General features: G+C 45.7%; 1 protein-coding gene across 2 annotated transcripts in view; it reads left to right on the plus strand.

The window, feature by feature from the left end:
- lcor (ligand dependent nuclear receptor corepressor) overlaps positions 1-16,538 on the plus strand; it is an 84,441-nt gene that overhangs the window by 42,761 nt on the left and 25,142 nt on the right. For both annotated transcript variants that reach the window (XR_002873539.1, XM_023956803.1), the window contains exons 3-4: positions 2,854-2,933; positions 10,348-10,480. Coding sequence is in view for 1 of the 2 variants with exons in the window: in XM_023956803.1 (XP_023812571.1) it covers positions 2,854-2,933; positions 10,348-10,480 (213 nt within the window). In the remaining variant the exon portion in view is untranslated. The remainder of the gene's footprint in view (positions 1-2,853; positions 2,934-10,347; positions 10,481-16,538) is intronic.

The raw sequence follows: 16,538 nt of genomic DNA on the forward strand, positions 1-16,538 counted from the left end.
AGAAGGCATTGTGGGAGGTTTGGATCACAGCTGTATGTCGTTGGGTTGAAAGCATTCTGAAGCAGTTCCATACAGAGTAGATGAATGTGTCACATTCAGGGTGGACACGTGGCAGATATGAGCCTAATGCAGATATTATTATAACTATTATTTATTACTGTGTCTGCGTAGACGGGTTATGACCACAAAGTGAAGCTAACGTGGCCGTGGGGGCGGGCTGAACACGGCTGCAGGTCATTTACAAACCGCGTCTCCGTTACTTTTCAGATATCTGTTGTGATGGTTTCACGCGGCTCTGGAATAATTGCGGTCCTGCGACCCGGCGTGGCGCCCCGCTCCGGGGGGGGGGGTGCCTGGGAACCAGCAGCAGAACCGGCGCCGCGTTCCTCAGAGAGGGTGGAACCGCGGCGGCTGAATTGTGCTTGAACTTGTCTGAGCTGACACAGAGGTGACATTTTTGCCGTGTGAAGTGTTGATCTGACGTGCGGCGCATTTCCAGAGGATATTGTGACCACATCGATTCGGCTCTTGTGTTACCCTGCTCTCCCTGCGGAGCTGACTCCGCTCGCTGTTTCCTGCTCTCATCCGAGATGCCTCGCTCCTCACCCCCCCACTCTCTTCTCCATGGGCTGCTGGGTCTCCGCGGCGATGTGGCGTCGGGCTGAACTCTGGCGTTTTCACTCAAGTGTTGCTCCATGGCAACATCTGGGCTGTGGCCACTCGGCCGTCCTCCTCGGATGTGGCGTGTCGGTGAAACGGACGATAATTCAAACAGATGATCCTCGGCGGACGTGAACCCGCTCTTGACACGGCACAGATCGATCGCAGGACACGGATGCTGGAAAGCACAGACGTGTGGGTTTGCTTTCACAAAAACGTGGTGCTTTTTCAGAGACGTGCTTCTACTCAGAGCTGGTTAGAGCCTGAAAAGCTGCAGCTCCTCTACGGCAGAGGCTCAGCCGACCGCTTTAACGGCCTCCACTGGATGTATGTGTCTTTTTTCATGGTAAATCATGCAAAGATATGCAAGGTGAGCCTCTTTGGGGGAGGGGCTGTTGCCTAGACACACAATATGTGTGTAATGTATGTGAAGCGCCGCCATCTGCTTTTCAGAGAAGTCTTTGGATGCAGTTCAGGAAAACAAGCTTCTCGTTTCTCCGTTGCAGTTTAATGAGGAACTTCTTGTTTGCTGCAACGTTGGGCCCACAGGATCACTGTGAATCTGTTACTCGTGCTGCAGGATCACCGGGATCGTCCCTTTATGCTCAGTAAAATGATCCTCACATTGAGACATGTCACACGACTGAAAGAAGACTGCTACCAAAGGGACGATCCCGGTGATGTTGGTGCAGTAGGATCACCGGGATCCTCCCTTTATGTGCAGTAGATTTATCCTCACGTCACCCGACTGAAAGAAGACTGCTTCCAAAGGACGATCCCGGGAATCCCGGCGCTGCAGGATCACCGGGATCGTCCCCTTATGTGCAGTAGATTGCTGCTTCCAAAGTAATGACAGGTGTGAACTTTTTTAGAAAGGCTTTGATGACGTCACATTTATTTATCTACGATTAATGAATAAAAAAAGCCTTCAGTTGAGCCTCAGACAAACCATTGGGTCACATGACCACCGCTAGCTTCTTTCTCTTTTGCGATGTGTGATTTTTCAACGTTTTTTTAATGATTTCCATTAACCCCTTTATGTGTGAATTATTTTCCAATTCTTCCATTGTTTTTCCTTTGAAGGTGATGCTAAGTTAAGCAGTCTGCTGTGATTTAGCAACACATGACGGGGGTAAACTAAAGGTTAAGAGGCAGCAGTGGTTATAGGGGGGGGGTCAGGAGAACAGCCCTGTGGACCGACGCGTTTATGAGCTGAACGCCGTGACAGTTTCAGATTGTCGTTCACTTCCACTGTGCTGATAAATTCCTGGATTGGTTCTCTGCGTCGTGCGTTTCCTTCACCTGTTGCAGCTCTGGTGCTGATCGCGCCCGGCGTGTGCTCGCCGTGTGCTCGCCGTGTAAACCGCTGAGGAGCAGCAGTGGAGGATGAAGATGATTGGTCTTCACAGAAAATGAATTCTGCTCAGAATGCGCAGCAACAGTCGCAGGAAATTCCTGCTGCATGTGACCCGGTTATCGATCTCCTGACAAAGACGCACTAGACGTTGTTCTTCCGGTTCCCCGCGTTTAATCGCCTCCTTACGTCCAATTCTGGATTTCTTTTATTATTATGGAGCTAAAATAAGATGATTCTTAGATCTGTGCCTCAGGGAAGCTGCAGTTTATGGATCATTTGCATTTTGATCATTAATATTGAGGATCTTCCAGACTCTGTCCCGGTGTTGGGGTTTTTCTCAAATGAGCTGCCAATCACAGGAGCTTCATTTAAACGTCGCTCTTCCTACAGAAAGTAAACATTTAAACACGCCGCGTAATTAAAGCTCAATCTTTTTAATGCTGCTGTTGTCGTGGTCGCTCGGCTCTCCGTCTCTGCAGGCCAGGCTGGATTGAAAACCAGACGCCATGTTTGTGGGCCGCCGGGTCTCCAGAGCGCCACCGATGAACTTTCCAAACTTCCACGCTACGTTAATGCGCGGATCAGACAAAGCCTTTATTTATGACGGCGCCGCAGACGGCATGTGGCGTGGCGTTTGAAGCAGCTGAAAGCTTCAGACGTTCACTCCTGTCGCCAAAACCGACGAGAAACGATGGCGACAGACGTAATGGCAGGGGGGGAGGGGGGCAATGCAGACAAAAACAGAATCAAACAGAAAAACAAAAAAAAAGAAAAACAGAAGAATGTGGAGTTGTCAGAGCGTTGACACGCAGCTTTTCTCTTCTCGTCTGATCCAGACTGCGAGCCGGAGGAAGTGTCTGACTGGTCCTTCGATGAAAACTGTCTCTTCTGCTGCTTAAGACGCGAGAAAAGCAAGGTAGGACGACCGCCACGCCACGCCACGCCACGCCACACTTCCTCTTTCTTTGTCCCAGGAAACAAGCGCAAGAGGAAGTGCATATAAGTCCAAACACTGCTGGAAGTAGAGAAAAGGGCGGGAAAAACCTGGTTTAGTCTTTAGTTTCATCATTTTAAATCCATCACTTCAGGATTTAAGGAAACGTTCAAGGGACAGACGTTTTCTGAGCCCCCCCCCAAAAAAAGAGTCACTTTTTTAAATTTCAAACATTTTCATTAGTATCTATGACTGTGTCTCTATATCTAGAAGTGGGACAGACATAAAGGTTTGGACGTGGATGTTTGCTGCAGTTCAGCACATTGGGACAAAGTTAAGGCTTTAAAGAATGAGAGCAGTTTCTAAATGACCGACATGATAAAAATGTTTGGATTAAAAATTCTGTTTGATCCATTTATGTGAACCAAACTGTCAATTTCCGGCTGCAGACCCTGAACATGAACCCCCACCCGCTCCCACGTTACCAAAAATGGACGTGAACAGGTCATGTGACCCTCCACGCATCTCATGGTTACTGCGTTTGGAGACATTGCTGGGCTGGAATTTGAGAGCTGTGTTCTCCATCGCTCACGCTTCTGATTCTGACCCGTTGAAGGTCCAAGTCGGATCAAAGCTTCCGTCAGTTAATCAATGATCTGTAACCCCCCCCCCCCCACTGAGGCACTGGGCTCTATCAGGCCCAGCTGACGCTTTTATCTCTATCAAAACTTTTTCAGTCACTCGTGCATTTAACCAACTTTAAAATTTCCGCTCTTTGAATATAAAGGGGGGGTGGGGGCTTTTATTTGAGACATAAGCAAAACTCCAAAGTCCTTGACTCTAAAAGAAGAAGGAAAACTTAAAATCTAGAATAATAGTTAGGATTTTCATTATTTTTTGTTATTGTTGTGGTGGTTTACTGTCGTTAATGAAAGTCTTATTTCTCGGCTTTTTTAACGTGTTCTCGTAACATTTTTCTGATGATGGAGGACATTTATAAATTAAGATTAAAATTGTATTTATGAGTTTTTCTTTATTCAAATCAAAATAGATCAGGAGCAGAAAAACGCAGCCGTTTGAAAAAACTCAGGTTTGTGATGCAGGGAAATGGGCGGGGCCACAGTCTCCAAGCTCCGCCCCATCCTTGGGCAGATCAACAGATACATGAACGTCTTTGTTTTCCTGGTCTCAGCTGGAATCTGGATCAGAACTGGACGGATGGATGGATCTGATATTGAAGCCATTTTTTTTGTGCAGCGCTAACGTTAGCGTGGCGTGTGAGCGGCTGTAAGCTAGCAGGGGAGCGTGTAAACAAAGGGATATTATGGCTTACATCTGTGCCAACAGTCCCAGAGTTAGTCTAAAACATCATCATCGTAATGAAAAGACGACTGGGAACGCTTTGACAATGGATAAAAATATAGTTGGAACGGGACTTTAAGAACTCTTCTTTTATCTTCTTTTTTTTTCATTTGCATGTTAGAAATCAATTCATTAATAAAAAACGTTGTAAAGTGTAAAGAGATTCGGGAAAAAAAGATACATTTAAAGAAAGACAGAAAACTTAAATATTGACCGAAATGAAAAATGTTTATTAGTAACATCTGCTGTTATTTTCAAATTATTTTCTCCCTCTTTGCTTTTAGTCCTCGAATTAGTTTTAATTCCGTTTCGCAGTTGATCCTAATTTTTTGTGGGGGTGGGGCTTTAAGCCCATTGGCTACTGCAGACACGATTGACTGGTGACGCCATTTGCATTATGACTCCCGTCCGCCACATCACAGAAGGGATGACGCAGGCGGCGCCAACAACCGACGCTGTTCTGGAGCAGAAATGATGATGAGTGGCTCCTCCCCCCTGGTGGTCCAGACAGGAAGGGGCTCCAAGAAGCCACTTCTACAGAGAAACAAACAGCTGTTCCTCAGTCATTCTGTTGGTCTGAACATCTAGACTTGAAAAATACTATCAACCGGCTGCAGCTTGTTCAAAACTCGGCTGCACGCCTTTTAACCAGAACCAGAAAGAAGAACAAGACTCCAATCTTGAAACCTTTGCATGGCTCCCAGTTCGCTTCAGGATGGATTTTAAGGTTCGTTTATTAGTTTACAAAAGTTTAAATGAAACTGGCGCCTTAATGGCCCTCCCAGAGCCCGCAGGTCAGAACCGAAACCCACGGCGAGGCCTCGCCTGAGGACGTGGGGGCTTCATCCACTGTGGAGGTCTTTAAGGACAAACTATAAAGCATCGTTTAAGTAAAGCTTTTACCAAGTTTATACATGTTTTATTTGATTTTTCTTAATCTTTTAAAAATGAATCCGATTTATTCTGATGGTACTTGTGTGATGTGAATGTGTTGGGTTTTCATGTGTTTTTATTTATTTTATTTTATTATAATACATTTTACCATGTTTGCTAAAATATTTTTATACTTTATTTTATATGGGAAGCACTGAGATGCTTTGTATTAGGTGAAGTGCTATAAAAATAAAGTTTATTTAATTTAATTTAATAACCGTTCCTGATCTGATACCTTTTCTTAACATCTTCTTGATAATCCTCTTTTTCCCCCATTATATTATAAACTGGCCAATCAGACGCCTCAGTAACAGTGGGTGGAGCTTGCTGGCCTCCACATTCAACATTCAAAACGTGTAACCTGCTTTCACATGGTGGGGGTGTGGCCTTCCAACAGGCTCACTCCTGATTGGTGATAGTGGTAATGATGACTCAGACCGATTTGGACCAATCACTGCTAACTAACACAACTCCAACATGGCGGTGAGCGTATCTCAGAAAAACAGTCTTTGGAGGTGGACGTTAACCGCACTCACTAAGAGAGTCAATGGGCTCCAAGCCCCGCCCCCAAGTCAAATAAGGATCAACTCTGAAAGCCAAAAGTCTGAATTGATGTTTTAAATTTAAGATACAAACCAGCAGCTTCACCAATAAAAACCTTTTTTTCATTTAGTTTTCAGTGTTTGTTGAAATTTGCTATTTTTTGTCAGATTCGAAGTATTTCTTTCAGGTTTTAAATCTTTTTTCTTTTTTTTATCTTTTTTTTGTCCATTTCAAGCAGAACATGATTTGACTTCATATTTGTTTGCTCAAAAATCCTGAAACATTATGACCTTTGACCCACAAAAGCCTCTACAGGAGCTCTTCTGCTGTGAAGAAAACGTCAGACTGAGCTAAGCGCTGCTGTTTTTGTTCCAGACATGACCCCCCCCACACACACACACAGTGACCATTTTAAACGCCACGTCGTGTGACGACAAACTGGCTCGTTAGAGTCAAGAGGCCGGGATGAAGGCCTCCGTCAGCACTAACTCACTCATCCTTTATTACCATTTGAATAAATTTCAATCAAGGAAGTTGCGCTGCAGCCAGCGGCCGATGGGACGCTGCCGGTGAACCTGGAGGAGACCTCATTTGTCCGCAGATGAAAGGATGGAGGGTTTCATTTACCGATAATCAGGAACAATAATTTCACTCTTCTCCGTCGCCGGCAGAGCCGCCGCCTTTTTTTATTCCCGGGGTCCTCACAGCGAACCGCCATCTCCACGTCAGACAAATTGTTGGGATCTTGTCCCCAAAGGGAGAACTGGACGTCATTCCAGACGCTGTCCTGGTCCCATCGGTTGAGGAAGACTTGGATGGACTGACGCTGATTCTTCTCGTACAGAGGAGCCAACCCCGTTAGTGAGGAAGCAGCCAGACTTCTTCCTGGTCAGACGTCGTTTTACCAGGGGGGGGGCTTGATGACATGTCCAGGTCCAACGGTCCGACCCACACATGAGGAAACCTCCATGGAGGAATGAACCGGGAGATCTTGGCCAAGCGTCCACCTGAGCGGTCTGAGGAGGCTTTGAGGCGACCATCAGATTCTCTGCTCTAATTTGTCCTCCATCTTTTTCAGACCGGTTTGTTACCAGACACTATTTTCACAGACCGGTCCGGAAGTTGGCCATAATTTCTTTGAGCTTTTGGTTTCTGAAAAAAAGAAAAAATTGAACTGAAAATGTTACCACAAGAAATGTAGTTTGGCAAAAAGTCTGAAAATATCAGTAGATATTTTTACAGATGATTCAATGAAACAAAGTTGTTGATTTGCAAAAAAAAAAAAATCCAATAAAAGCATCCCTACAGTTTTTCCCTTAGAATACCGTTTATTTATGTGTTTTGTTTGTTTATTTATTTATTTGGCACAGGAAAAGCAGCGTGGACTTAGCAGTCCAAGCTGCCGCTTTAAGTCACATGACCAAGGCGGACGACTCGACATGCATCAGGTAACAGACGGATGCAGAGTTTTCCAAAATAAAACTTCCTTCAGAATCAGAAAACAAATAGAACGTAAACAATCGAAGTTTCTTTTTTTCTGTCTGCGGCCCGGTACCTAAACATCCACAGACCGGTCCGCGGCCCGTGGGTTTGAGACCAGAGCTCTAGAATCCATGAAGGTTCATGAAACAAAGGTGTGAACGGGCGACTGGGGGGAGGAGGAAGTGAGGAGGGGGAGGTGTCCTTCTCTCACACATCAATTGTTGGTTTGTTTTTTCGACTTGACCCCGATGGCCCTCAGAGGTCAGCCATCTGCCTCCTCGAACCAACGCAATTCCCCCTTCAGCCCCTCACTTCTTCATCCACCCCCCATCTGCCCTCACCCTCATGTCAATGCGTCGGTGCGAATGGAGGCGGGGCCAGAGCCAGGAGCAACAAAAAATCAATCAAACACAGCACTGGGGGGGGGGGGGGGGTTCTTGCCATTTTTAATAATTGATGAGCTTTTATGTCAATCAAACACATGAATTATGTTTTTATCCAAATTCATGTTTCAGGCTCTCTAAGTTCCCACCCTCTGCTGAACAATCAGCTGTGTGGGCGGGGCCATCGACTCATTGATCTGAGTCCAGCCAATCACCAGCAGAGATGGTTTTTTTTTGTCTGGGAAATAATGGAGGCCCTCAAAGTCTCAGTGGGAACACTGAGTGGCGGGCCCCGCCCCTGATTTACCCCCATTCACACTTTTCTGCTTGTGACGAAGATCGGCATCACGCCAGCCTAAAGGCGGCGAGCCCGTTTGACCCGGCGCAGAGGTCAAATGAAGGAACGCTCAGAAATGAGGAAAAGCATCAGAACAATAAAGGGGGCGTTTTTGGGAGAACCCCTACATGCAGGACAAGTGGGAAACAAGCAACACACAAAAAAGTAGGATGTTTAGACAAAACCGCACACGCATTTTTCCGGTTTTTCCTCATTGGGCCGCAGAGACCCGAGTCACAGGGATTTCAATCAGGACCGTTGAATCTCAGCTGGAGCTCAGACGGTCATTCTGGACAGCAGGGAGAAAATAACTGGAAGGAGCCGTGTCTGCAGATGCCGTCACACGGTCCTGGTTCTGACCCAGACATCCGTCAAGTCTCTGGACACAGGATGAAAACACATCCGGTCCACGTTGTGTTGTTTGTCCTGCCGATGACGGTACCTGAGGAAAAACCGCCGCCACGAATCCAGGTGTAATCCAGAATGATGATGGTGTGTCGGTCTGTGAGGGCAAATGGTGCCTTTGTATGTTTTGGTTCTCCAGTAAAAAAACTATGTTGACACAACTTTCATAAATTGCATGAAGCTAATTCCGTCGCCTCTTTTCTGCATTACCTGCGCCGCCATTTGGAGCCAAATGACAGTGATTGGTCCGAGTTGGTCTGAGTCACGTTTTTAGGGCAACTACTGTCGCTGCTCATGAGTACGCTTGCTGGAAGTTCACATCCTTTCGGGAGAATCTGTCAATCAAACGTTGAGGTGGGGGCCAGCGGGCACCACATGCTTTTACTGAAGCCTCTGATTGGTCAGTTTTGAACTTGAATAACTGAAAATACAAAAAGAAAATAATGAAAATAATGATCAAGAAAAAGGTATCAGAGCCAGAGACCAATAGAATGACTGAGTAACAGCTGTTTATTCCTCTATAGACGTCTATGGGAGCTGGCGGGTACTTCCTGTTTGGAACTCCGGGGGGGGGGCTGTACAGTGATAAACTGTCTATGGCTGTTACACGCCCCTCACTCACCCCCAGCCCCCCTGTTCAGAGCTGCATGTGACAAATTGATGAAAAACACCCGCTTTTATCAAAACGGCAGCTTTTCTGTTGGTTTTATCTCCATAGCAACCGTTTTGTCTTTTGGTCGCCTGGGGCTGACAGACAGATCAATGTGATTTTTAGAAGAATCGGCAAAAGTAAACTTTTGGATTTCTTTGGCAACGGCGGTTTTTCTTACATTTTTGTTGTGTATCGTATCGTTTCGTTTAGCATAAGCCAGCTTTTTATATATCTTCACAATGATTCTGGAACAGGTGTGCGAGGAACAGCGGGACGCCCTTTTTCAAAATCTACAACTTCTAATTCCAACATTTCTTCCACACTTGGCTCCCTAATGGTGTTTGCGGAGTGAGGAGGCGAAAGACTGAAATCTCTAGGAAGAGTTTACATTTTTTATAAGGTACTAACGGGGATTTTTTTTTTTTTAAATCTAATATGGCGGCCTTTTCCCGAGGTCAATGAAATGTTGGTTATCTTTTTCTGTTTGCAAAGGAAAGCCGGCGTCTTTTGTGTTTCTGCTCTCATCTGTGATCTGACCTCACGGTGTCATCAGGTGTTGGGTATAGAGGTGACTTTACGGTTCCCTTTTCAGCTTCAATAATGCAAGCATGAACCGTCTGCTGTTCTATACGGCATACGCGGCTTCCTGATGTATAGAATCTATTCGAGGCGCATTTCCAGCAGCCCTGTCTTTGTGCATCAGAAGCAGCGCCGCTTCCTGCAGGGAAATCTGTCAGAAAGTTCAAAAGTTCCTGCTTGGTTGCAACAAAACAAGTCTCGGGGTCAGGGGGGCTTTTATTTTCGTTGGTCTGTCCCTGGCGAGGATGCGGAGCGGCAGAATTCCTGAGGTAGAAAATCAAAAGGAAGGTTTTTGCTTTAAAGGTGTTGCCAGCTTCCTGTCCATCCCAGCCCGCGTCGGGACCCCCTGCAGCGCCGATGGGGGGCAGAGGAGGACTGCGGGGGCAGAGGAGGCCTGGCCCCTAACCCCCACGGCTTCAAAATAAAATCCAGAAATAATCAAAACGAAAAGAAATAATAATTCAAGATTAAAAAGAGAAACAGCAGAATAAGACTGAAGGAGAAGCAGTTGGATGATATTAGCATCATTAACGAGGTTATAATTCAAATCAATTCAAATCTAATTACTGCTGATATAAATAGAAGAGAACACAAAACGGTAAAAGAGGCGTAAACGGCTTCATTAGGTTGAAGCGAAAGACGCGGAGCGGCTGAAGAGCCGAGGGCTCAGACTGCGAAAGGATCCAGACGTTTGAGGTTTCCCCCTCTGTGTGCGTGCAGGAGCACGGCGTGGAGAACGGCGCCGTCAGCCACGCACTGGTGGACTGTGAGGACTTCAAGCAGGAGCAGTCTCGGATCAGCCGGCTGGAGAGACAGGCCCAAGACTTCCTCAATGCTGTGTTCCACAGAAAAGGTCAGTGTGAGCTCCGGGTCCTCAGCCCAAACGGGCCAGAACCATGAGGTGTGCCGTCATTTCAGGTTCAGAGGAATCATCACAGACCCGCCCCCATCATCCTTTGATCTGTTTCCAAAGTTTTCCCAGTCGTCTTTTAATTCTGATGATATGTTTTTTAGCCAAAATCCAAAAACCAGTGTCGTTTTCTAGGACATAGTTTCTGCAGAGCGGCAGGACTTCATCAGGAATTCACCACTGAGTTGTGGGCGGGACTTGAGCAAACCCCCTGTAGTTTAGAGCTCTCTGTTTACAGGCTCAAACCCTAGCTTACAGCCACTCACAGCACCAAGCTAACATTAGCGGTGCAACAGAAACGGCAGCAATATCAGAGCCATCCAGTCATCTGGTTCTGGTCCAGATTCCAGCTCAGACCAGGAAAACATAATATTCTTCTTTATTATGTATTTCTTGTGTCTGCGACTTATACGCCGGAGCGACTTATAGTCCAGAATAGGGCTGCACGATATGAGGAAAACTCGCGATATGCGATATTGGTGATTAATATTCAATTCAATTCAATTCAATTCAATTTTATTTGTATAGCCCAAAATCACAACAACAGTCGTCTCGATGGGCTTCGAAGTAAAACATGAAATCAAAAGGATCACGAATACAAAGAGTTCAATAGAAAAATACTAAAATGAACTAACAAACTGACTAAGCTATACTGGCATCCCTGCCCTTAGACCCCCCTTCGCGGGGGGGTTAGTGATATTCTGAGAAAATACTCTGAGACCAGCTCCCATAGTATCAGTCCTAGTATAAATGACCACTTTGTTAATGATGCCTTACAAGCCCTCAGGAGTACACTCGCATGTGGTTCTACTGAGCTCTGACTGCGAGTTAATTTAGCTATAGTGCTAAAAAGAAATCTTTTTATATTGGATGGTATAAGTATAGCCCCCAATTCCACAGTTAGAAACCTTGGGGTTTTACTTGACCAGGATTTATCATTTAAGGCTCACATATCTCATATTGCGATGATGATATAATTTAGTGGTATATAAACAAACCTGCCTTTGCCCACAAGCGGCCGGGATGGGGGCAGGGCAGCCCCGTGACCCCGAAAGGGAAAAACGGTATAAAAAATGAATGAATGAATAAACAAAGAGCAAAACAACCAAAAACATCATTCTCATTTCATTGCAACAGTTTAAAAAATCATACTCCAAATGACCGTCGTCTACGTAGGAGGCGAACATCTACCATAAAAGAGCTCCATCTGATTGGTCAACAACGTGAAGGAGTCCATCTGATTGGTCAAATACATGGAGGGATTTACTTGATTCGTTAAATGCTTCAAGTTGCCAAAAGATTGTTTTAGCACATTTATTGTAACCATTTATTGCAATTTTCACTTTTGTCTTTTGCAATATGCATATTGCACAGCTTGATGTTGCGAAAACAATTAATTTGCGGTATATTGTGCAGGCGTAGTCCAGAGCAATTTATAGTCCAGAGCGACTTAAAGTCCAGAGCGACTTATAGTCCAGAATGACTTATAGTCCAGGGCGATTTATAGTCCAGAGCGACTTATAGTCCAGAGCGATTTATAGTCCAGAGACTTATAGTCCAGAGCGACTTATAGTCCAGAGCGACTTATAGTCCAGAGACTTATAGTCCAGAGTGACTTATAGTCCAGAGCGACTTATAGTCCAGAGCAACTTATAGTCCAGAGACTTATAGTCCAGAGTGACTTATAGTCCAGAGCGACTTATAGTCCAGAGCAACTTATAGTCCAGAGCGACTTATAGTCCAGAGCGACTTATAGTCCAGAGACTTATAGTCCAGAGCGACTTATAGTCCAGAGCGACTTATAGTCCAGAGCAACTTATAGTCCAGAGCGATTTATAGTCCAGGGCGATTTATAGTCCAGAGCGATTTATAGTCCAGGGCGATTTATAGTCCAGAGCGATTTATAGTCCAGAGCGACTTATAGTCCAGAGCGACTTATAGTCCAGGGCGATTTATAGTCCAGAGCGATTTATAGTCCAGAGCGATTTATAGTCCAGAGACTTATAGTCCAGAGCGATTTATAGTCCAGAGCGACTTATAGTCCAAATAACACGGTGGTTTACGGAACCAAATAAAGTCAAATAAAGAGTTATTTCTTTTTCTGACCTCCTACTGTTGTTGCTACAAGAGCTCAGGTGGATGCTTAGCAGGAGGTCATTTCACAGAGAAAAAGAGAGGAGTGTTGAGGGAACGGCGTGGACCGGATTAGTCGGTCTGCAGAGGAGAAAAATGGAGATGATGGATGCAGCAGAGGAGTTGGGTCCCCCATTAGTCATGGGTGTCTCATCGGAGCGGAGCCGGGCCTTTGAGGGACTTGTTTAGAATTTCATGAAGTCTTGCATCACTTGTTGGCTGACGGGGAGACCAGTTAGCTGCAGGATTTTTTCCTTTCTAATGAGTCACTTCAGGACTGCTGAGTCAGAAATAAAGAACCGGCTATTTCCGATCTGAGTCACAGAAATACCGCGGCTGATCTCCGATGTTTTCCATAAAAAAGGTCAAAGAAATTTTGGCTTGCTGTAGAGTACAAAGACACATATGGAGGTGTTTTTTTAATATTTTTAATCAAAGATAAGTGAAACGGTTTCATTCAATCGATGTTCTGACCTCCTGCATGCAGACACAGCTGCACACAAACGCACTTTATCCAGACAGATTAACAATCGCGCAGCAACAAACGCACAAACACACTTTCATTGTCTGTAGAAGACAAGTGATAAAACTTAGTTTTCTTCTGTGGGAAGCTTTTATTTTGATGTTTTGTCATCAAAATAAAGTTCCAGCTGCAAAAACCTTTTCATGCAGAGAAGGCTGTCCATCTCAAAAAGTGGTTTTTGGTTCTAAGATCAAGGTTCCTTATTAACCCTTTCGTTTTAGCTCCACTGTTTACATTCTTTTGCCTATCGTAAGTCTGCAAACATTTAAGCAATTAACCTAATTGGGAGGTGGAGAAGAGCGGCCTTACACTAATATGCAACCCAGTCTTGAAGTGCCAACGTGATCAACACAAATCAGCTTGTTTATCGCAGTCGAAGAGCGTGTTTTCTTCAGGTGTTCGGTGGTTGATGACGTCATAGTAAAAGCTCAATTACTGCAGGTTATCTGAGCTTTAAAACAATGGTCCCCAATGTTTTTAACCCCACAGACCGGTATGACGTCACACAAAGGTTCCACGGACCAGTCTTGAAATTTGCAGACAGATGAACATTGTCACTACGCCATGATAAACAAGTGACAGAGGCAAGACGAAGCTTGAGCTTTTCCTTTGACACGCATGTCATTGTAAGTCGTACATGTGTCATCATCTTCTCCCCTTCCCATACATGGTGCAAAAAAGAAGAACTGTTAATCAAATGTAGCTTTCTGTTTTTGGAAGTGGAGGGCTCCTCTTCTGTCTCCTATCTGGGCAAAGAAACTTTCCAAAGACGTTTGTTTTTACTCATTTTGCTAGTCTGGGTTTTATTTTAGCGGTAACCTATCACATGACCGAGAAGAGCGAATTGGCCTGCGTCAAGAGTGACATAGACGGATGGAACAGAGAATCGGGCAATTTTTCTAAATACATCATCTTTCAGATTCAGAAATAAATGAAACGGAAGTAATGTAAGTTATTTATTCTTTCTCTGTGGCCCGGTACCAAATGACCCACGGACCGGTACCGGTCCGCGGTCAGGAGGTTTTGGAGGGGACCACTGCTTTAAAGCACACTTCATTCTGTTGATGTGTTTTCTTTTAAACTCTTCTTTCATTAGTTGATGGAGGTTAAACCAATCAGAAGTTTGAACACTGCCCCCTGCTGTCTGGGAGGAGTCGCATCGGGACAGTGTGAAGCTGAGTTCACATCCAACGCGATTTCCGCGTCAGCGACGTCCGGTTTCAATGTACAGACGCAAGTTAAGCGTTGGGCGTGGCACGATTTGTGAACTTTGGTGAAGAATTTGCGTCAGTCAACTAATCGAGAACCCTGATGTGATCAGTGGGTGGAGTCCAAATGGAGGACAGATTTTCTCCTAAACTTTATAATAATTTTTTTAATTGTAAGCAGACCTTACTAAAAATTTCCTCTAATTTTGTTTTTCCCTCCTTGGACTAATGTGGGACAGCAGGCCGTCAAACCGGGTCACAGAGACACAGAAGTACCGCTCAAATCTCCGCCAATCAGATGCAGCTCCTGCAGCAGACGGTGACGCTCACCGAACCGGGAGAGTCTCTGAATGAAGTCACGAACCCGGCCGGGGAGACGGGATTACCTGTGTTTTTAGGGCTCCTCAAAATAAATCAACCTGATCTCTAAACGTCATCCATGTCTTCCATGATGTAGCGATGAGGCGAAAAGATTTTGAGCTCCTCCCACAGCGGGAGCAACGGGTTTATGAACGCGTGTTTGGTCTAATCAGAAGAGGCAGACGTGAATTTGCTGCTGGATTTGCGTTCCTTGTAAACGCAGAATTAGGCTGGACAGGCAGAGGTCAAACCGGACTCCTGCCTGATCTGGATCTGGATCTGGATCTGGTTGTCAAGACTGGCTGGAGATCCATATGTTGCCATAACAGTGGGTACTGTAAAAGCCCGAGTCATGATGACTTTGTGAGGTGAATGAAATGTGTTTTGAACTGTTCAAATTATTAGAAAATCCAATAATTTTTAAGCAAATAGAAACTATTGGACTGACAATAAAACTCTTTCAAAATAAAAGCCAATAGCTTTCCCTGCTGCTGAGCGGCTGTATTTCTACCTAACCTCCACCTTCCTGTTAAAACTACAGCCTTTGCTGCTCTCTGGAGTTTCCCCCGAGACCCCCGGGGGTGGCACCCCCACCTGTCAGACTGGAGCTGTATAAATGGGCCACATTATCAGTGTACAGCGCTAACCCGCTCCCCGGGGCTCCCCGGGGCTCCCCGGGGCTCCCTGGCTCTTAAAGACCCCTGTAATGGAAATCAGTCGCCGCTGTCAGCGTGCGGCGCGACCGGGTCGGGAAAGAGGTTTACGGCCGGGCAGCCCGGTGGGAGGAGTCCTGTGGAAGGTGAGCAGCTGCAGCGGCGGACAAGGAGGCGTGGCTAATCTGTGCTTTCACACATCTGTGCCTATTCAGCGAGGCGAGCGCGGCATCTGAGCCAGTGGAAGGCCCGCGGATCTTTTGGCTGTAGTGTGCGGTTCGGATGAGCAGCTGGTAGCTGCAGGGCTTTAATCTGAGCCTGGAGAAGAGTCCAGAATAAGGCGGCAGACTGATTCAGTTCTGCTCCTTAAGCTCCTCTATTGGGGATGATTTCTGCCGCTGGTGTCACCGAGCGGGCCGTTTGTGTACAGAGCTGAAGCCTGATAACACTAACAGAGGATTAGTCACAACAGAGAACAGCAACAACACCTGGGATCAGGTCCAGATTACGGCGGATGATGGCGAGAACGCGGCAGCCGAGCTGGAAGCGCCGCTTCTCCCCGGCTCTGCTTCTGTTTCCGTGTGACGCCGCGGCGGCGGCTTTAATGAGAGTTTTCTCAGGAGATGGTTCAAACGCATATGAACTGCGCGTGTGTGACATGTTTGTGTGGATAGTATTGTGACAGCAAGCGTGTAAACAAAGTCTCAACGAGCAGAAGACGAGAACAATTAGTCGGCGTGTTGGGTATAAACAAAATCCAACAGAAGAAAAGTCAAGAAGACACAAAAAAGGATATTTTCTGATCCAGTATATTTGATCTGAACTTAGCCTCAGAGGCCAGGATTATGAGCCGCATGCATGTATGCATGCATGTGATCTTTGGATTATATCCGCACATCTTCAGGATTACATTTTTGGGCTAATGTATTATTTGAAGGATTTAGGCTCCGACTCATTGGCGCACATGAAATTATCCAAATAAATGTCAAGTGAGGAGATAAGTGCAGCAGAATGATGTGGGCCAGGGCCAGATTAATGCATTAACAGCCCCGGTGTGGTGGTGGGGGGGGGGCAAAAACAAAGTTTGACATCCGTTGTTCTTCCTTCTTTCTTCTTGATGCTCT

Source organism: Oryzias latipes, chromosome 1, assembly GCF_002234675.1.
Source record: "Oryzias latipes chromosome 1, ASM223467v1".
Classification (NCBI taxonomy): Eukaryota; Metazoa; Chordata; class Actinopteri; order Beloniformes; family Adrianichthyidae; genus Oryzias; species Oryzias latipes.